The sequence below is a fragment of the Candoia aspera genome, chromosome 4 (genome assembly GCF_035149785.1).
Source record: "Candoia aspera isolate rCanAsp1 chromosome 4, rCanAsp1.hap2, whole genome shotgun sequence".
In the NCBI taxonomy this organism is placed as follows: Eukaryota; Metazoa; Chordata; class Lepidosauria; order Squamata; family Boidae; genus Candoia; species Candoia aspera.
In genome coordinates, this window is record NC_086156.1 from 102463529 (window position 1) to 102484528 (window position 21000).

Genomic DNA, 21000 nt, shown 5'->3' on the forward strand with positions numbered 1-21000 from the left:
ACTTTTGACCTAGAGAAAAAAACCTGAACAACGGGAAACTTTGAAACACACTTTAATATTGTAATATCATGTGCACAAGGAACGCAGAACTTCCTGCTGCTAGTATAAGACCTTACTACCTCAGAAAAGATATTCAGTAAACGATACCACATTTTCAAAAGCCTTTTAGAAATCCATCTGCCCCCCATATTTTAACTGACATCCTCTGTCTGCTCTCGTGGCTTTTCTGTGGCCCCTCGTAATCTCGCTGCAGAAGCCCCGGAAACAGACAGTCCTGGGACAGGAAGTGGCCCTTCGCACCCCACCTTTTCGAGTCTGCTTACTTCTTCTTGCCCTTGCTGGCACCAGCACCTTTGCTGGCACCAGCACCTTTCTCCAGCTGGATCAGCTTGGCATTAAACTGGTCCTCTGTTGCTTTTAGACGCTGATCGATGGAAAGGCGCAGCTGGGATAACTCCTGGCTGAGCTGAGATACAATGAAGTCCCGCAGAGCGGCCGTGGGACCTGTAAGCGGGCGAGGGGGAGCGAACTGTAATTCTAGCAAGCAGCCCAGGAGAAGCACGGCCATCAGGCACTCCGGCTTCAGGTCCCGCACTGCCAGAAATCATGCGCTAGTTAGCATTTAAAAAGTGTTGAAGTATTTAAAGCCCTCCCCATACGCCATCTCTGTAAAAGCAACGAAGGCTCTGTAAGGTAGAGAACTGCTATGTCCCTCCTGGGGCTAAAAGAGAGTGGCTATGAATGGCTACGGGGCAATCTGCAGAGCTGTGGATCGTTTAGCTCGCCTTCTTAAGCCCAACCCCACACCAGCCCCAAACCCGCTGCTTCTGAAGGACCCCCCCCCCCTCCAGCTTACTTTCTGCAGGGGCAACGGCTTCCTCCAATTCCTCTTGCAAAGGGGATAGTCCTGCTTCTGGACTCTCAGCTGTAGTGTCTGTGGAGGAGAGAGAGAAAGATGCTAAATCTTTTGGCAGCCCTGGAAGAAAAGGGGGGATCAGATAATGCTCTCTTTATTTTTAATCCCGTTATTTTACATGATCTGTTTACGTAAGTTAATTCATCTTAGGTAAGCCCAGCCTGGAAGGGAGGGGCACTAGGAAGTTTTAGCCCCTTTGGAGTCCTGCAAACCTTGCCTTGACAGGGAGAAAGGCCACCACCCAAACACAGCATGAATACCTTGCACCCCAGAGGTCCTAGCTTCACTCCCCAGTGAGTGCATCTCAAACTGGTGGAGCTGAGAAAGAGACCATCTCCATCTGAAAGCCTCTTTTGGGAAGAAGAGAACTCAAGTCTAGGTTGGCCAATGGCCTAAGGCGCCGGCATGCAACTTCGTGTGTCTCCAGATCCCACCTGCAGGGGGCATGTATTACCTTATCAATCTTCCCCACTGTTGTCCCCTACGCTACGGTCCCCAGTAGCTGAGTTGACTGGGAATGACTGGTAAGCCACCCACGTCTGGAGGACACCAGAATGGGGGAAGGCTGTCTTAAGCCATCTTTGGAATCTGTTTTATTAGTAGCGGCTGCTTTAGGTCTATTTTACTCAGGAAGAAGGTTTCCCAGACAAAGGCAGCCGTGTCTGTTCCTTCTTTCATCCTCCTAACTAAAAAATAAATAAATAAACAGAGTGGATCAAGGTAGGCCTCAGAAGTGAGTTGGGAAAGAATCCAGCAGACCTCCAGCCTCACCTTCATCTTTGGGCTCTGGTTCAGGCATCCCAATGTAGGTGAATGAGACGTCCAGCCGCACCTATTGATTCAGAGAAGAATCGGGGTGGTGAGCACAGAGCAACGGCCCAACACTTGCATTTCACCATCTTGAAACTCTCTCGGCTTGGGATGCTTGGTGCTCCATTCATAAAGGTGGCACCGCTCCACCTCCTGCCAATAAAATTCTCAGGAGCAGCCAAGCGGTGTCAGAGGCCGCCTTTTGTACGTGGGACATCTCCCTTTCCCATTGCAGGAAAACGGCAAGAGAGCACCGGCCCCTGTCTAGCGCTGCCCAGGCTGAACGAAGCCAGCGTTACCTGCGGGGTGAAAGCGTATTTGTAAAGCTTGTAGTGACGGAAGTAGGTGTTAATCATGTAGTCAGTTAGGAGTAGCAGCTGGTCCTGATTGAAGAGATCAATGCTGAAGGGGGGTCTCTGAGAAAGGGAGAGAAAAGGAAGATGGCAGTAGCACCATGGCAAAGAGACACAAGGGGAGGAAGGCTCTCCTGCAGGGGAACTTCCTTCAAAACGAACCATGTGGATAAGGCAACAGACAACTGTAACAACCTAAAGCCACTTTCGACTTGCCCAGCCTTCCTGCACTCACCCGAATGGAGTGGCAGAACACGAGTTCGGAGAAATAGTTATAGCATTCCTCCACATTGGGGAGCGGTGTTTCTGCAGAAAAACAACATGGTAGGAATAAGCAGAAAAGCCACTCTAGCCCATTTCCTTTCTTCCATGTCCTTTTCCATTAAAGCCCTCACCCTGCAGCCCCCTTCCTCCATTCCACAGACTCTCGCAGGGCCCTTTCCCTTTCCCTTTCCCCTTCCTCTTCTACTGCTGGCTGCTGCTACTTGTGTGGGACATTTCCTAATGATTCTGCCCAGACATAACGCCAAAGGCAAAGGCAGCCCATGGGACTGGCGGTACCACAGCCACATCAGTGACAGACAAACAGGGCCAGACCGTTGCACGTGCAACATGGAGGCCAAGCTTACCGCAACTTGGACATCTGGAACAACTATTATTTTCTCCCATCTATCTCATACACCCTATTGCACTATTAAAAATCCAAGTAAATAAAGAAATATGTTGCTTAGAGCCCTGGGACCGAGGCAGTGTAAAAGCCCAAATATGCAAGTAAGTAAATAAATAAGGTTTCCGTCTTCTTCCCCCACGTCTCTCTGCTCCTACAACCTTCCTTTTTTTCTGTCTTCCTTGACATCAGGTTCCTTACCCACACAGGCCTCGTGCACGTCCTTCACAATCGAGAAGAAAGCAGAGGTCTGTTCCTGGTTGAAGCCCTGCTCTTGGCAGAACTGGATGGTGTAGAAATACAAATCTAACAAGATTGCAGAGCGTGAATTCGATTCCAAATCCTTCAGATCAAAGAGCTCACAGAGGAGACTGCAGAAATTGGGGAAAATGTGATAGCTTGAACATTCACAACAGTTTACTAGCCATTTCCGTTACTTGGTAAGAGCCTTTTCAAAAATGTTGTACGTCTGTGGCAAATCCGGTGGGTTTATTTGGTATAATTTCTTCTCTGTTTCTTTTGGCAATAATTGAATCCAGTTTAAAATCTCACTGCCACCACTCCAAAATGATAGATACAGTTTCTATAATGAGGTCATCTCCTCTGTTAGTGATTCTTTTTCTGGTAGTGCAGTATTTCAAGGTGAGGGCAGGGTATTATATTTTGTCTTCTGTTTACTCAGAAGGCATCTGATCATAAACAATTAAAACATTATTTAACAATAACATTGTAAGAACAGATAACATTGGCTATAAGCGCTTAGATCAGAGTTTCTCAACCTTGGCAACATTAAGACATGCTGGCTGGGGAATTCTGGGAGGTGAAGTCCACACATCTTAGAGTTGCTAAGGTTGAGAAACTCTGAGTTGGATGAACAAGTCCTCCTGACTGATTCATTCGAGAATAAGTATCACAATTCTTTCTTTTCCCTCTTTTTATTCTACCCAACTCTAAATTGCCTGTTTTGTCTTAATCCCCCTTCTCTTCATTTCCTAACAAGCTTCCTAATAAGAAAATGTCCAGTTAACCCCTTATTGTTACATTACACAAACCACTGCAATATAGTAATAGTGTGCCATCGATAGCAAGGGGATAGATTTCAGATACTAATTTCACTGCTAGTCTGATTCCTGAGGTCTAAACATGCAAATGCAGCACTGCACTACTCCTGGGCATAACTTTTATATACAAACTGATCAAGTACTGATAACAAATGCCGTTGTACTACCCTTCCTTCTTGCTGCATTCTGGATGTCTTTAATTTGTACAGACTGATCCTTTGCATGTTTATTCAGCAGGAGTTATTCCTCAAATAAAAGTGTAACTCTTTAAATCTGGCTTCCTAGCATATTATTATTTCTTTGGCAAACCAGATTTTGCTTTTCTGCTGCACAAGACACATCTGCATGTCTGTTTCATACATCTGATGAAGCAAGTTGCAGCCTATGAACGTTTTTGCCACAATAAATATATCATTGTGCCAGGGGAACCTTGTCATTTCTTGCAGTGAATGAATACAATGTCACTGCTACAGGGAAGGACTTACAATGAATACAGATCTGTGTTTGGAAGCTGTATAGTCACTAGAATTCAATGGCCAGAAATAAAAACCAGTAAGATTAATAAGCCAATAGGTATCCCCTTTGGGGGGGAGATGGGCGGTAATAAAAAAAATGATAAATAAATCAAACTTATTAATATATCCTAGATCCTGAAATAGTTGGATCTTTCCCAAACACTCACAGGGAGAAAGAAACACCTGTGTTCCTCCAGATGCTGCTAAACTAGAACTTTCAGCATCCTTAACCTTGGGCCGCAATGGCTAGGTTTCAGGGAATTTTGATTTGGCAACCTCTGAAAGGCCACAAGTTTCCCACACCTGCCTAAATTGAATTACATTGCTGAGAAAGCTCACAAGATGTGGATCCTGGAGGGACTGGGTTCTGCTGTCCACTGCTTTACTTATCAGGGTAGTTTTTCTTTAATAGCTGCAGCCACAAAAGCTATTGCTGATACCCAAGAAAACTAAATAATGAGGGAGGGTGAGGGGAGGGGAGAGAGATAAACCTGTTTGCTGTACCACATTATGCTGGGATTCTCGAATGAGTCCTTTTTGCAAGATCTTTAATGCTAGAGAACAACTATGTATCTTATTGTATGTAAATACACTTTTGGGTTATGCTACAGATGAAAAAGTGTTTTATTAAACACTATACTGGTGATGAATTTATTCAGATCTTCATTCTGTGCACTTCTCATGTTTGGTTCTAGAAAGAAATCAAGAAAGCCAGTCATGAAATGTTTCATAATCTTAAAACTCCCATCACCTCTTCAGCTCATCAGTTGTTCCAGCATTATTGATGAGGTCCAACGAGTGAACATCTAGATATTTCCTGAAACAGCACAAGAAAAAGTAAGGAGAATAACTATGGGTTGCTAATGTAACACAAACAATTTTGTCTATAGCAGTGCGATCCTATAGATGTTTTCTTGAAAATAAGGTCCAAAATGAGTTTAATGAGTTTACACTGGATAAAGGATGTAGCTTGAGTATTAGAACCCCAGCCAGCCAGATATGCAAGGAACGTCTGTCCATGGGTCAACATGCACCTGGCTCTTAGATAGGAAATTTAATATATCTTCTGAACTTCAAGAACAGAAAGCTACTCACCACATACATATTTTTGCCTTATGTGGCTGGGGCTGAAAGAAAAAGGTCAGTTTTAGATACACAATAAGTTTAAACCACAATTAGGTTAGGTCATTGTTTACTAAAAGCCTCAGCAGTAGTAATTGCTACTTATTATTGGTATAATTCTGAGATTTAATTCACACAACCACTATGGCTTATAGTGTTTGTGAACTGAAATGAAATCATGTTTCATTTGATAAACCATTTTTCATTTAATACATTAAAGCATTGCCTACTATAAACAGTAACCACAAGTTTTTATGTGTCTTAACTGTTGTGGTGATTAATTTTATTTGCGCATGTATCTCAGGCATCTACTAAGAAGCAGTGTGTGAGTTGTAGCATTATGGCTTATTCAACAAACCATGGTTCAAAAAAGTGTGATGTGTCAACTCTGCTATGAAGAGAAGGAGATGTGTCCAAGGTTACTTGCAGGACTTCTGGCCACTCAGGGATCAACCTATGTCCATCACGCTACCTGCTGCAATGCACTATACTAATTAGTATACCTGGTAATTCCACTACTAGTAAAAAGTAAGGATTTCTTCATTGGATAAGATTTAGTCAAAGACAGGAGGGACCCAGTGATAACAAGCGTTATAAAACAGCTTCGATTAACTTCAAACCCAGTTATTTCATTTTAAGTAAGGCAAAACCTAGACCATCCAAAGAATTGCACTCGATTTTTGCAGTTTCTAGCTTTAGCTCCCTCACAGACATGCTTTTTCTCCTCCTTGACGGAGGTCCATGTAATCTTCAACGGTTGCATGGCAGGCAGACGTTCAACAGGTGAAACTTCCCATCGTTTGTGGATCTGCTGAATTTGGGTTTTTGTCCTTCAAGTGCCACAATATCCCCCGCGGTGGAAGTAATTTATCAGCAATTATAAATATTAATTTAATACTAATTTCTCTCTTACCTGCTGTAGGCTCTCTGGCCCCATTTCAGCTGGCTGGGCGGAGAGGAGTGAAGGCACCACGCGTTGCCATGGCAATCCCTGCTTCAGCCTCTCCGGATTCCATCGGCAGTTGTCCAATCAGTACGAGCTATACTAATAAAGAGGCGGGACGTAGAAAGAACGAGAGAGCGCTTCGCCAATCGCAGACATTTTCAATGCGGAGAGAGAAACGGAAGACTTTCAATAGAGATAGAATCAAAAAACAAAATAGAATCAAATCACAAAAAAACGGAATGGTGGTCAAGCAGAAGATTCCACCTCTTTGTTTCACTTGCATAGAATTAATCACTAAGACTTGATAGTCAAATCGTCTTATTGCCACGTAGACGAGGAAAAAACTTAACTCCCTTTCAAAGCAAAGTCCATCAGAGTGGTTCTGTCTATATATTCTATCTCTATCTCAATCCTCTCAATCGAAGGGAAGAGCCAATACGGCAGCATAGCTCCGGTAAAGCTAACTTCGCGAGTGTAAGGGGACCAGAACGCAAGCTCTTCTGCACTTTACCCAATCGCCTTCTTGTCCCGCCCCGCTCTCCCGACCAACTTCAGAATAATAATCCCGCCCACTTTCCTACTTTCGTCGAAAGCAGGAAGACAGGTCGCCGGCCTAGCACGGGCGTCCGCGTCTGCGCAGTCTGCTGAGCACAGAGCGAGGACGAAGACATTTTCGGGACCGGAGGCGGGGATTGGGCCTCCGGGAAGAGGCTCGGGCGAGCATGCGCGGTAGCTGCGCTGGCGTTGGTCGTCGGAAGCGTCGCAGCGAGCGGAATGCTATGGGGGAAACGGACACCTGTCTGGGCCGGTGAGTGGTTGGGCAGCCGCTCCCTCACCGGGGGCTTTCCTTTCGCCCCTCTCCGTTTCTCCTCTCCTCACTGAGGTCTCCTGCCTTGCCTACCTTTCTGCAAACGGACCTTCCCTTTCTATTCTGTATTTTACAATACATGTTGTGACTGATACTGGAATTTGTGGTGGATACGAGGGCTTCTTTGGGGAAAGCATTCTATGAAATGTCACTCTAGGTGGAAATAGGAACGTTAGGAGAAAGGGCAACCAAAAATCAGCCGGTCTTTTTCTTTTTTAAGCAACCCAAAGAGGTAGAGTTTGACAGTCCTTGGCTGTTTCTATTCCTTTTATCCCACCCAAGCCCCCATCCCTTTCCCTTCTTCCAGCTTCCCTTGTTCCTTCTCTGTTTCACTATTCCCAAGTTTGTGCTCCATCCTTAGAGTATTTGACAGCACCCACCCTCTGGCTGTTCTTTTAGAAACACTGTGATGGAGAAGTAGCAGGTCTGTGCTGGGAAACCCTTGTTGTTCTTCCTGTCTTGCCATTTTTAATAATTATCCTTTTCTGTTTTAGCATCAGAGGAATGATCTCCCTCGTGACATTTGACTGGTCCCAACCCTGGTAGCCTTCAGGAAGGCTTTGAAGACCTGGCTGTTGGGGCCAGGATGTGGGATGAGCTCATCCTGGGAGGTGTAGGATATGTTGGTGGACCCCAACTGTCTGGTTTTGTTCTTGTTGATTTTGGGTTGTTCCGTTATTGAAGACTTCGAAATTCTGTTTTTGTTGCTGTACGCTGCCTAGATTTGTACTGGTGCCCCCCCACCCCCCAAATCTTTAAAATCTGTTGCTGGAATCCTGGTTTTTGTTCATATTTTCCATCAAAAGCCCTGTGATGTCTGTGCTCTCACCTGCCCTTTTCTGAACCTTGCTAGCGTTCTTTTTTTGTGTCTCTTCTGACCAGGTTTAGGTCAGTGGTTTAGACATTCTTTGCGTTAAATACCATTCTAGTCTTGCTTTGGCGCAACTACAACCTTTTCTTTTTCCCCTTCTTTTTTAGCTGAAGAGCGTCTCCTTGGCCAGCTGCCTGATTCCTGTGTTTGGGCCCCCTGCTGAGAGTCACCATGTCAGGAGCTGGGAGCAAGCGGGCCGCTGGAGATGGAGGGGCAGGGCCTCCTGAGAAGAAAGCCAACCGGGAGGAGAAGACCACCACTACTCTGATTGAGCCTATCCGGCTTGGGGGCATCTCTTCTACGGTGAGGGATTTGGGGATTAAGTGCAGAGTGATATAGTAGAGTCTGTAGCAATTTATTTTAGGATCCGGCATTAGAAAGAAATGTTGAGAACACTTGCGCATATAGAGTTGTCGTGCACGAGATGGGTGGCAGAGAAATTTAATTAATAAATAAAATAAATAAATAGACATACCCTGTATTCATAAAAGGGGAATTCAAGATACCAGGAAACAAAACAAAAAAACTATAGAGCAAGGCCAGAAAAACCCTAGGTTTAGAATGTTGCTTGGAAACTGGATGTAGGCCCATCTATTTTAGTGGCATCTAAAATATTGGTGTAGAGTAGTCTTGCTAAAAGCCAGTCCTGATTTTCCTGATCTCCCTCTCTCTCTCTCTCCCCCTCTTGCAATGCTTTTAATAATCGAGAGGCAGCTTTTTGACCTGTCTCCTGAACCAAAATAGACTTAAGCCTCCAACTATGTTTTCTGGGTTATTAACCAGATCAGATCTTAGGTCTTATGCCTATGTAGCATCTGTGACAGATACGTTAAAAAAAATTGGTGGGTTAGGGTTTATCCTACTTGAATATGTTCCAGTCTCATTTGGTCAATCACGTTTATTCTTAAGGAGCAAAAGCGATTGGTTTTGATTCAGGACTTTGCTCTCAGTATATCGCTAATAGGATGGAAAGGCAAATGAGGAAAAAGCAGACATGCAGGCAGTAATCCCTCACTCTTGCTGTGTTGAAGGTTTGAGTATGATCACGACATAGTTATAATGTGCTTTGTAGTCATCCCAATCTGATGCTCTCTAGATCTCTTGGACTGCAATTGCCATAATCCCTTGCCAGCAAGGCCGCTGGGAGTGGATGAGGGAAGTTACACTCCAACAGTTATAGACAGTACCAGGTATTGGGGTATAGATTTGTGGGCTCCATTGTTGGAAAGCAGAAGTGTTGGTTAGAGAGGATTTCATTCTTGGATGTGACTTAGGCTGGCTGCTCTTGCAGGAGGAGATGGACCTGAAGGTGCTTCAGTTCAAGAATAAGAAGCTGGCAGAACGGCTGGAGCAGCGGCAAGCCTTTGAGGATGAGTTGCGCGAACGCATAGAGAAGCTGGAGAAGAGGCAGGCCACGGACGATGCGACTCTCTTGATTGTCAACCGCTACTGGAAGCAGGTCAGAGGGCCCTCCTGGCTGACGTCTTGTTTTTCCTTTCAGCTTCTAATCCGTGAGTTTACAGATACCGGGGGAACCTTCAAGGGTTAAGCGGGATTTTTAGGGTCCAAAAGGTAAAGTTGTTGTTGTTGCTCCTTAGTTTTTTTCTGTGCTTGGCAGGATCAGAGTAGAGGATGCCGCCATAGCTTGTACTCTGCCTGGAAGCTGCCTTCCCCCTCTATGCCCAGCTCTCTCTGTGTGCTCTCAAAATCCTCTACTCGTTTCTGTTTCTTCAGTTCCAGAGGTTTTTTTCCCCCCTCCTACAGCTAGATGAGACAGTGCAGGTGCTCCTAAGACGTTACGATGGAGATTGTGGGCAGGCCCCAGAGGAGCCCAAATTGGAAATCCCAGGATCAGATCTGGAAGCTGTTCTCTTAGAGAGTTCTGAAAGGAGAGGTAAGCCCAGGTTCTTGTGTTCTGGAACATTTTATTTATTAGAAGTTTTATCTTGCCTTCATTTTTGGTCAGCTGAAGGCAGTGTGCATATCTGATGCTCCCACCTCCTGTTTTCCCCCCAGTAACAACTCCATAAAGGCAGATTGGGCTGAGAGAGAGTGACTGGCCCAAAGTCCCCCAGCTGCTTTTATGCCTACCTAAGAGAGGACTAGAGTTCACGATCTCTCGTTTGCTAGCCCAGCACCTTGGCCACTAGGCTAGACATGGTGGAAGTGGATCAAGGCCTCTCCCTCCTGCCAACAACACTGACCCTTTTCTTGTTTTTTGGTCCATTCAGAGGCGGTACTGTCCCCTGTTACGCCCCCCGCCCCCTGGAAGGCTGGGGACCTCGTGCTGAATGAGCCCTCCCTTTCCTTCTTGGCCACCTTGGCCAGCAGCAGCAATGAAGAAATTGAGCTGCAGCTTCAGGAACGCATGGAGTTCTCCAAGGCTGCTGTCTCCCGCATCGTGGAGGTTTCTGACAAGATCCACCGGCGCACCGAGGAGCTCTGCCAGAAAATCCATGCTCGGGGTGAGACAAGGCCCCACCTCAGATCTGGGCTGGGGGGCCCTTTGAAACTTTTTGACTGCACGCTTAGCCTCTTGCTACCCACTCTGTCTCTGAAATTGCTCCCACAGTGGAGGATCTGGGGCCTCGGGTTTTGGAAAACTCGGGGAAGGAAATGAGGAAAAAGGGGAATTGCATGTTGTCATTCCGGGTAGGTGATTTACTAGGGTTTGGTTGCGGGGAGGAGAATTGGTTCAGGTGTGCGTTTTTTCTGTCCCCTCTCCAAGCAGGAGACATCTTGCAGGTGAGCTACTATGTGGAGTTAGTTGAGACAGAAAACGTTTGTATGGATGACTCCACCAGACTGATGCGTGAGGATGTTAAAAGTGGAAACTTTGGAAGAGCTGGGCGAGTGCTGGTCCCAGTTAGAAGAGATGGCTTGACAGAGTTACAAAAGTGAACGTATAGTTATGGCTATGTTCACAGAGAGTGTTGTGTGTCAGACTTTAGCCTAGTTCTACTTACTACCTTTTAAGGTGTCCCTGCCTTATAAAAATACCACTTCGTATCTGTAATCTGCATTAAACATTTGTTTTCCTAAAACCTTAATAATTCAGATTTTTTTTTCCAGTCTGTCAAATCTTCAATTCTAATTTAATGTGAAGGATCACACAGCAGGGGATTCCTTGTGCTTTGGCTGATGATATGCTTTATCTTTGGGGGAGGTTGCTTTTTAAAATACACTTTAACAACATTTCTGTTACCTGACAATTTGCAGTTATTCTGGGAGGCCGTTCTGTATTTCCAGATTAAGGATTGAAGAAAATAATTTGGCCTCAGAGGACTTTTTAACTCAGTCTGGGGCAGTGTTCTTATCTTGGGTGTTTTGTTGCTTGAGCTCGTGGCTCAGAGCAAAGAAACATCAGAAAAAGGGTCTTCTGGGGAAGCAAAACAGATGTATGGAAGAACCTAAGCAGTGCCTTGCTGGGTCCAATCCCTGGCCCATCTGGTCCAGCAGTCTGTTCTCCCAGTGGCCAGTCAACTGCACAAGGAAGGCCGCCGGTCTCCCAGCAGATGGCCTTCAGAGGCACTCCTGTTGTCCTCGAGGCTAAGAGCCATTGATTCCCCAATGCAGTTTGGCGCAGGGGAAGTGGCCGAGAAAGTTGGGAAGCCCAAGTTCTGATTGCTGATGTCTCAACTCTGCAGTGGAGTTTGACCAACTGGAAGAAGTTGTGAAGGCCCTCAACAAGGAACTGACGAGAGAGAACCGGCACCTGCAGGATCTAATCACCCAGATGCAGGAGAAACACCATAAAATTTCACTGGAGGTAGGCTCCCTGCCCCATCATCCTCAGGGGCTCCTTGTGGCTGCTGCTGGCTGGGGCAGGAGCAGTTCCGAGATCTGCCTCTTTTTCAGTACACAGAACTGCAGGACAAAGTGACTTCATCAGAGACCAAAGTGCTGGAAATGGAAACCACCATCGAGGACCTGCAGTGGGACATAGAGAAGCTGCGCAAACGGGAGCAGAAGATCAACAAGCACCTGGCAGAAGCGCTGGAGCAGGCAAGAACGGCCTTTCGGCAGCCCTCCCTCTCCATGCTGGAGGGCTGCCTGTCTTCACGGAATTGTAACTGCTGGGCAAGGGAGGGAGGGAGCACTTCCCCCACATCAGCTCACCTGCCCCTTGGGAAAGATGGATCTGTTCACTCAGTAGACAGAGATCTCTTAGTTGTGACTCTGACCTCATGGATCCAACAACCTTTGAAAGCCTAAGATGATATTTCTTGGATTTTGGAAAGGTTGCAAGACTGTTTAGATCACACTTTTTAACAAGAGTGTCAGATAAACCTGACCTGGCAAGGACTGTTTTGCTTCTCCCACCCCTGTAATGACAGCAAGGGCTTATTTTCTCCTCCCCACCATTATAATAGAGCAGGGTTTCTCAACTTCAGGAACTTTAAGCTGTGTGGACTTCAACTCCCAGAATTCCCCACCCAGCATGACTGGCTAGGGAATTCTGGGAACTGAAGTCCACAGAGCTTAAAGTTGCTAAGGTTGAGAAACACTGTAATAGAGGACCTTAAACAAATTTGACAGCGATTTGCACTTTTTAATCAAGCTATCGCTACTTGGATATCTCTATTTTGTGGCCAGATACTATAATTTTTGATACAGTTAAGTACTGCACTTTTAACACTATAATAAAACATTACTTTTTTTGGATTATAATTCAAATATGTATTAATGTTATTGAATTTTTAAATTATGTCTTAGTATGTTGAAAGCCTCTGTGAGTCTTGAAACTGAACGGCATATACATTTGATAAATAAGTAAATCTCTACTATTGCAGGCAAAATCTATTGAAATCCAGAACTGTGGCTAGCTTTGCAGAGGCCCATTTAAATACATAAACATTTAAGAAAATGCAGTTCTGTGCGCGCCAAATTAACCTTTCATCGTTATGCAAGGACAGATGTCTTGTGAAAGTTTTTGTTCACACCATTATCTGTGTGCGTATCAATATGTTTGCCATTTTGCTGTAGAGGTTACTGATTCTCACTCTTCTTTGGCAGCTGAATTCGGGTTACTATGCATCAGGCAGTTCTGGTGGGTTCCAGGGTGGCCAGATCACCCTTAGCATGCAGAAGGTAAGCAGGAGAACATGACTGGAAAGTAAATTGTCACCACGCATCTTGAAAGACCTGGCTCTTGCAGCGCTCCCTGTGCAAGTTTTTGCTGACTCAATTTGGGTTTGTCTTGCAGTTTGAGATGTTGAATGCAGAGCTGGAAGAGAATCAAGAACTGGCCAACAGTCGCATGGCAGAGCTGGAGAAACTGCAGCAAGAAATGCAGCAGGCTGTTAGAACGAATGAGAAGCTTAAGGTACTTGGATAGGTATCAAATCAAAACGCCCCCTAGGGGTAAGCTGGGAAGAACTAACACAGCCCTTTCAGCCTGCACTTTTAAAAACATTTTAGCTACTGAGGGGTGCAGGAAGCATTCAGTGACATCCAAGGGAACAATGCTGGAATTCAGGTTTTTTAAGTTGTTGTTCTTGCAATATTTGGAATCAGGTCACCTTTTTTTTTTTTTGTTAAAATCAGCAGATTAACCCATCAGAAGCTTACTGTACCGATTTTACTGCGTATGTTTTAAGTAGCAGTGGATCACCCTGCTGTGAACTCAAGGGCTTGCCGCCAGCGTCTAGCTGTGTGATTTTGGGGAGCTACAGGAGTTGCGGAAAGGAGGGCCAGGTTGCAGTGTACCCATCCCTGCTTTAAAGACAGAATTCAAACCCTCAACCCTATTCTTCTTTTAGTCTTATTAATTCAGTGCTTTTGCGACGGCAGTTACACTCCGCTCACTGATAAAACATTTCTGAGTGGTACAGCAGGATGAGACAATTCTATTCTGCCCGTATCTCCCACCATATTCTACTGCCAGCTACCTTTTCTACACCTGTGACGTCTCAGGCCATCCTTCTCTGGGGGCCTCCAGTCTATACCTTGCTGCCTGCCCAACTAATTCCAAATGAGCTATTTTCCTCCAAGAAATAAATAAATAAACCCACACAAGCTCTCTGAACCCTTTACAGTAGCTTGTATGCAGCGTCTCAAAGATCAAGCAGCTAGCCCCTGGTCTCAGATTGATTTTGCTATCCAGTGTTAATCTGTTGCTGAAGATTAGGTACAAAATCTTACATGGCTGTTTGGGCCAGTGAGCGGGAACATTCCTTTCTTCTGTGGTAGTATTTCTTAGCCTTGGCAAGTTTAAGCTGTGGCTGGCTAGGGAATTCTGGGAGTTGAAGTCCACACAGCTTAACGTTGCTGAGGTTGAGAAATACTGTTTTGTGGATAATGTGTCAGCGCTACCCTGCGCCTGGCTTGCTTCCCTTCTGCACCCCTGGCCCATACAGGTGGCGCTGCGGAGTCTTCCCGAAGAGGCTGTGAAGGAGACCCTGGAGTACAAAGTGTTGCAGTCCCAGTTCTCGCTGCTGTACAATGAGAGCCTGCAGGTGAAAACGCAGCTCGATGAGGCCCGGGCCCTGCTCCTCACCACCAAGAACAGCCACCTGCGCCACATCGAGCACATGGAGGTGAGCCCCCCCCCCGTGAGGGGTGCTGGGGGTGTTCGCACGTTCAGGACGTTAGTTGCAGCTTGAGGGGCCGCAGTGCTGCTATGGAGAGTGGGGCCTCTCGGGTGCGTCTGTTGGCTCCTCCTCGGGGCTGACGTGGCTTCCCTTTCTTTGACGACAGAGCGACGAGCTGAATGTGCAGAAGAAGCTGCGGACGGAGGTGATCCAGCTGGAGGACACCCTGGCTCAGGTGCGCAAGGAGTACGAGATGCTGCGCATCGAATTTGAGCAGAACCTGGCAGCCAACGAGCAAGCTGGTGAGCCTGTGTGTCCTCGTTGCCAGAGGAGCCCGGGGTGCCCTAACGGGTGGTTTCCCTGCCCTGGAGACCCGCCCTGTTGCGGTCCATTACCAGGAGACAGCCGTTCCCTCCTCCTTCAAGGTCTTTGACTCCTGGCCTCAAGGAGGGGACACCAACTGGTGTCCCTGGTGTTGCTGGGCACTTTCTGGGTTCCACCTCCTCCTTTTTTTCCTCCCTCGAGAAAGTGAATCTCTCCCTGCCACGTTCCCGTTGTTGGAAAGGCTCCGGTTATCCCCTGTGTGGAGTCTCTTTTAAATCATCCTTCCAGCTTGTTTGTTCATTGTTTGTTTAAAATATGGTTTTAGCCATTTTTAATTGTTATGACTCTGAAAGGTCTCTCTGGGTATTCTACCCTGCTTTGGGATTCTTTGTAATAAGAGGTGGTTTAGACATTCTTTTAATAATAAAGAAATGTTGGGCTGGAGCTCCCATTAGTCTTTTAAAAGAAATGTTTGGGGTTTTAGAGCTAGTGTGGCATAGTGGTTCAGGTGTTAGACTAGGAGGGGGAGGCCCAGGATCTAGGCCTCCCTCAGCCCCAGAAGCTCCCTGGGGGACTTTGGGCCCAACCTACCTCACAGGGTGGTGGTTGTGGGAGAAGACAGGAGGCAGGAGCATTATCTTGAGCTCCTGAATGACAGGTTAAATAACAAATGAGGAGGAGAGATGCTGAACACCTCTGGGAGAGCCGGGGTGTTAAATCCCTTGTTCTACCCCCTCTGCCTCCCCTCTTGAATCCGAGGTCCCATCAACCGGGAGATGCGCCACCTCATTAGCAGCCTCCAGAACCATAACCATCAGCTGAAGGGAGATGTGCAACGGTATAAGCGCAAACTGCGGGAGGTGCAGGCCGAGATCAACAAGGTGGGTCTCCAAGGGGGAATGGCTGAAGGAGGCCTGGGCGTCGGGTGGGGGGGATTTCACCCCTTCTGCCTGGTTTGGGTTTGGGCCCTCGGGAAGAACATGGTTCTGCTTGAGAGCCAGGAATCTTGATGTTCTTTTCTTTTCATTGAAAAAGGAATCGATGCTCAAATGTGTTTTGACTATGAACATAAAATCTGGCAGGCTTTCCTGTGGGTGTACTTGGGACTGTAGCAGTTTCCTGCCAGCCGTGGTGCTCTCCTCTGCTGATGCTTCCGGTTCATCTCTCTTCTTTTGCCGTCGGTCCTATCCTCTGCCTAGTCTCCTGGTGGAAAAAGAAATCAGACGGGGTGTCTGTAAGCAGGCTGGGCTGCCACCTTCTCCTAAAGTGCCTGTCGGTTTGTCCTTTCCTCAGGTTCGCATGCAGCAGAGTGGGTTTCCTTCTGGTTTGGCTGCTATACCCCCAGCCCCAGGACATGAAGACTCTGGGGGGCCACTGGGGCCCCCTGGGGTAGCTCCTCTTAAAGAGGAGGAGGAAACGGCCCCCTCTGAAGTCAAGAAGGAACTCAGGGAGGTGCAAGTGAAGAAGGAGCCCAAGGAAGAGGTGGTGTCTCCTCAGCTGCTTGGGAACACGGAGGGCGTGAAAAAGGAAGAAGAGGAGACCTCTGCCCCCCAGCCTCCCACTCCTCAGCCACCGCCACCGCCCCGCGCCAAGGAGCCCGAGCGGTCCAAAGGACGTGGTGGAGACCGGGGCGTTGACCGCGAGAGATCCCGGGATCGTGACAAAGAGGCTTCCTCCTCCTCCTCCTCCTCTTCCTCCTCCTCCTCACGGGATCGGGAGAAGCAGAAAGGTGGCGGGGGTAACGAAGATGCCAAGAAGAAAGACTCAGATCTGCTCAAGCAGCTACGAACTGAACTCAAGTGAGCCTTGGGGACAGGGAGGGTTGGCCTGATGGGTAGAAGAGTTGAGTGGGTTGTGTTGTGTTGTGTTTTTTTGAAACTAGGGTGAGAATGTTGCCTAGAACACAGATGGGGTGAGAGCGTGCTGTGTGTGTTCTGTCTGGAAGACCCTTTAGGCTGGGAAGGGGAAAAGTCTCACCTGGGAAGGACCTCTGCCAATCTTCTGTGGAGCTGCCATGTACCCATGCGTACCAGGGGAGAACTAGGGTGCTGTGGTCGCAGAGGCTTTTCTGCATATTGTGAATGTTGCCAAGGAAGCCTAGAGTCTCAACAAAGATTCCTTGATGATTGGCCCAGGAAGAAGGATTATTACAAGGAACAAATTGTCAGGAGGTATTGGCTCCACTAGGTAAACCAGACCAGGAAATCAACTCCACAGGAAGGCTAGAACTACTTTTATTGAGACTGGCTGCAAGAGCAGAGTCTTGTGGGTCTGATTGTGCTGTACCTCCTCCTCCTAGTTCAGTGAATTAGGAGGTGTCTGCCTGAGCTGCTTCCAAATGCCGTCTCACTGTTCTGGGCAAAAAAAAATGCTTCAGTCCCTTTTGCCTAGCTAACAATTCCTGCATATTTCTATCAAGGCCATCTTCCTTACTCTCTGCAGGAGACTATAATAATTGATCTCGTCTTGCTATTTCATAAGAGATCCCCTTCCTCTTGCAACCCATAGCTTTGATAGGCTTCTTAGACCCCAGGGAAAGCTAGAACTTGCTATCCAGTGGTTGGCAGTCAAGGAACGAACGAGACGGTCCCTCATTTGTAAAGGGCCGCCTCTTCACGTGGATTCTGTTTCCTTTCCCAGAAAGGCTCAGGAGAGCCAGAAGGAGATGAAGCTTCTCTTGGACATGTACAAGTCAGCACCCAAGGAACAGCGGGACAAAGTGCAGCTCATGGCAGCTGAGAAGAAGACCAAAGCTGAGGTGAGATGAGGGGGTGGCCTGCAGGGAGATGTGCGTCTTCCCAGAGTTCCAGTTCTTCCGCCAGCCTCTTACCATAGGAGACCTGGACCTGTATATCACTCCAGTGCTTGGGCCTGCTAAGCTCAGCCCCATTAGAGGCTGCCCTAGCTTCATACACTTGAATGCCATAATACAGCATTTGAGGAACTGGTTCTGGGCAAGACGACGTGACTAAAAGAAGAGAATGGCCGTGGTTTCTTCATGCAGGGAAGAGCCAGCTCCTGAAAGAAGGTTGGGCTGTCTTCTGGGTAAATAACATTGCGGCATTTGTAACTGGGCTTGTTATCTTAGTTAGGCCTGCAGGATGTACTTGGAAGGATTCTGTCCTGGGGAGGGTGGTCTCAAGCTAAGGGTTGGCCCCTGCTTTCTTTGACTCCTTTCTTCGGGCAGGTGGACGAGCTGCGGGTGAGGATCCGTGAGCTGGAGGAAAAGGAGAAGAAAGAGAGCAAGAAAATGGCTGATGAGGATGCCTTACGCAAGATCAAGCTGGCCGAGGAACAAATTGAGCATCTGCAGAAAAAGCTGGCAGCGACCAAGCAGGTATTCCTCTGCGCCGCCAGAAGCAGTGGCCCAGAGTGGGAGCCTCGGGGGGCTCTGGGGGTGGCTCCAGCCTTCCGTACCCAGAGACCCACTGCTGACTTGGTCCACTGGTTGCTGTGGAGGGCCACGTTCGGAGAGACGAGGCTCGAGACCCGGCGGTTAGAGTGGGTAAGAACGAGCCCTCTGGATCAGTCCGGGAGTCCACCTAGGCAAGCCGTGGCTGGCCAGGTGCTTCTGGACCCCTCCCAGCAGGGCTGGGGGCCTGTGCTTCATGTGTGCTCATGAGAAGGAGAAAACGTGGTTATGAGGTTGCTGTAAGGGCTGGGGTGGGGGAGAGACTTGGGAGAACTCATCTCTCCTGTTCCTTTTATTACTGTTTTTTTATGGGGCAGGAGGAAGAGGCTCTGCTCTCAGAGATGGACGTGACGGGCCAAGCTTTTGAGGACATGCAAGAGCAGAACATGCGGCTAAACCAGCAGCTGCGGGAGAAGGACGACGCCAACTTCAAGCTGATGTCGGAGCGCATCAAATCCAACCAGATACACAAGCTCCTGCGGGAGGAGAAGGAAGAGCTGGCCGAGCAGGTGCTGGCCCTCAAGAGTCAGGTGGGCTGCCTCCCCACCCCCACCTCCAGTTTGGGGGGTCAGAGCTATGAACGGAGAGGCCACTCAGTGTGGGGAAGACCAGAGAAAGGGGGCTTCTGGAATATGTGCTGAGTGGTGCGGCTCGGATTGCTTTCCTTAGGTGGACACCCAGCTCTTGGTGGTGCAGAAGCTGGAGGAGAAAGAGCGAGTTCTGCAGGGCAATCTGGGCACCGTGGAGAAGGAGCTCACCTTGCGCAGCCAGGCTCTGGAGCTCAACAAGAGGAAGGTGAGGAGCCCGGCTGCGGCTGCCGAGTTAGGAAGTGCGCGTGGGCCCTGGGTGCACCCACTGCTTCCCATAAAAATCTCTAATTAATGTTTAAAAAGTAGAGAGAGCTCTTATCCAGTCCCAGAAATGGGAATCTGATTGATGGGATGTCACGGGGAATATTCATAGCCGGAGGGGAGGGGGGCAGCACCATGTAGACGGTGGTGCGGATGGCGCTTGGGTGCCACGTTCTGCTTGCAGGCAGTGGAGGCAGCCCAGCTGGCGGAGGACCTGAAGGTGCAGCTGGAGCACGTGCAGGCCAAGCTGAAGGAGATCCAGACCTGCATGGCTGAGAACCGGGCAGCCAAGGAGAAGGAGTCCTTCAACCTCAAAAGAGCTCAGGTACAAGGGAAGAGGGGGATGCCCATGATGTGCGAAACAGGCTGTTGGGTCTTCAGGGAGCCATGGTTTCTCCCGGTGCCTCCTCCCCCTCCGGACTCACGGATGTGCCTGCTTTACCCAGGAGGACATATCTCGCATCCGGCGCAAACTGGAGAAACAACGCAAAGTGGAGGTATATGCAGATGCTGATGAGATCTTACAGGAGGAGATCAAGGAGTACAAGGTGAGAGGAGGGACCGGCAGGAGAAACTGGGCTGGTAAACTAAGGGAAGCTGTTCTGAGAAAGGCCGGCCTGGGAGACCCTGGCCCCTCACGCCACTGTCCGCACCCATCCACAGGCCAAGCTCACCTGTCCGTGCTGCAACACGCGCAAGAAGGACGCCGTCCTCACCAAGTGCTTCCATGTCTTCTGCTTCGACTGTGTCAAGACGCGCTACGACACCCGCCAGCGGAAATGCCCCAAGTGCAATGCTGCCTTTGGGGCCAATGACTTTCACCGGATCTACATCAGCTGAGCCCCCGGCCCCGTTTCCCCTGACCTGCCCTCCCACCCGTGGACTGCCCAGGGGTCTCGTGGCTTACCTTATCAAGACCAGCCTTAGATCCACCAGGACTTGTCCCACCTTTTCTTTGGCTCCAGTCTGGGGATCCCTTCGCAGCTGTCTAAGGTACTTCCTGAGGTCCCTGTTTAGGGGGATCCCTATCCCTGAAATGCCCCCCTCGCTTCTCCCTGCTGGGTGCCCTTCCTGAGCCTGCTCATAGGTTTTCCTTTGGGTATCACTGGATCCTTTGCCTGGATCCCGAAGAACTTGCTCCATTGCTCTTCTTCCTTTCAGCCTTTCCTGAAGAGGCTCTCCAACTTGCCTTGGGATCCGGTGGTTTCTCTCCTAGCATTTTACAAACTTAACCCAGGATCCGCCATCACTGGCTGCTGGCAGCAGTCATGCAGCTCTAATGCCCTCTCTTGAAAATGGCATTCCTATTTTTTAAGAATTTCAAGAACTGCTTGAGTGTTTTTGGAAATAAATGTAGGGGGTGGTCTGCTCCTGCAAGATTCCTCTCTGTTCCTCAACCTGGAGCCTGTGTTTTATTCTGGGTTCCCTGTGTTCTGCTGGTTGGAGAATTATTTATGTCCTAACAGTCAGAAAACACACTGAGACGAGGAGCAGGTCTCTAGTGTTTTATTACTGCTACATTAGACAGAAAATCCTAACAAACTGAAGAAGCCAGAAGTGGGAAAAACCCAGACAGATAAACCCCAGAAGTCAAGGCGGGTCTGTTCTGTGTCTCTTTGAATGGCTGCTTAACTCCTCAGTACTCCGCATGCGTTTTCCCCCCTGGATAGAGGCCCCCTCCTGCTCGCCATCAGTACTCATGACAATTTATTTGGTTACAAAACTATAAACAGCTTTAATCAGGGCAATTC

The 21000-nt window shown here is 48.2% G+C and overlaps 2 protein-coding genes across 3 annotated transcripts; one reads left to right on the forward strand and one right to left on the reverse strand.

Annotated features, from left to right (window-relative positions):
- Nucleotides 1-36: 36 nt before the first annotated feature.
- Nucleotides 37-6502, reverse strand: CFAP119 (cilia and flagella associated protein 119). The gene is made up of 9 exons (XM_063301397.1): nucleotides 6358-6502; nucleotides 5418-5449; nucleotides 5074-5139; nucleotides 2948-3117; nucleotides 2315-2385; nucleotides 2026-2142; nucleotides 1688-1748; nucleotides 857-934; nucleotides 37-504 (listed from the first exon to the last, which is right to left on the reverse strand). The coding sequence occupies exons 1-9, from the start codon at nucleotides 6379-6381 to the stop codon at nucleotides 320-322; spliced, it is 804 nt and encodes a 267-aa protein (XP_063157467.1). The 5' UTR covers nucleotides 6382-6502; the 3' UTR covers nucleotides 37-319.
- A 553-nt stretch (nucleotides 6503-7055) lies between these two features.
- On the forward strand, nucleotides 7056-20644 carry RNF40 (ring finger protein 40). 2 transcript variants are annotated; one of them, XM_063301398.1, is made up of 20 exons: nucleotides 7056-7205; nucleotides 8243-8432; nucleotides 9421-9588; nucleotides 9894-10023; nucleotides 10361-10594; nucleotides 11777-11898; nucleotides 11988-12134; nucleotides 13146-13220; nucleotides 13336-13455; nucleotides 14489-14668; nucleotides 14829-14964; nucleotides 15746-15867; nucleotides 16280-16785; nucleotides 17627-17744; nucleotides 18174-18323; nucleotides 18716-18928; nucleotides 19068-19193; nucleotides 19434-19574; nucleotides 19696-19797; nucleotides 19913-20644. In XM_063301398.1, exons 2-20 carry the CDS (start codon nucleotides 8301-8303, stop codon nucleotides 20087-20089), a joined length of 3099 nt encoding a protein of 1032 aa, XP_063157468.1. In that variant the 5' UTR covers nucleotides 7056-7205; nucleotides 8243-8300; the 3' UTR covers nucleotides 20090-20644. The 2 variants fall into 2 exon arrangements, with proteins under 2 accessions (XP_063157468.1, XP_063157469.1); XM_063301399.1 differs by having other exon boundaries at nucleotides 7085-7198; nucleotides 8237-8432.
- Nucleotides 20645-21000: the final 356 nt, after the last annotated feature.

Excerpts from the sequence above, each read along its gene's own strand:
- CFAP119 (XM_063301397.1), bottom strand. The coding sequence starts at position 6,381 with ATGGGGCCAGAGAGCCTACAGCAG. Across the intron at positions 2,143-2,314 it reads TGTTCTGCCACTCCATTCGG|AGACCCCCCTTCAGCATTGA; the intron begins GTGAGTGCAGGA and ends TCCCTTTCTCAG. Across the intron at positions 935-1,687 it reads ACCAGAGCCCAAAGATGAAG|ACACTACAGCTGAGAGTCCA; the intron begins GTGAGGCTGGAG and ends TCTCCTCCACAG.
- RNF40 (XM_063301398.1), top strand. The coding sequence starts at position 8,301 with ATGTCAGGAGCTGGGAGCAAGCGGGCCGCTGGAGATGGAGGGGCAGGG. Across the intron at positions 10,024-10,360 it reads AGAGAGTTCTGAAAGGAGAG|AGGCGGTACTGTCCCCTGTT; the intron begins GTAAGCCCAGGT and ends TGGTCCATTCAG. Across the intron at positions 13,456-14,488 it reads GAACGAATGAGAAGCTTAAG|GTGGCGCTGCGGAGTCTTCC; the intron begins GTACTTGGATAG and ends TGGCCCATACAG.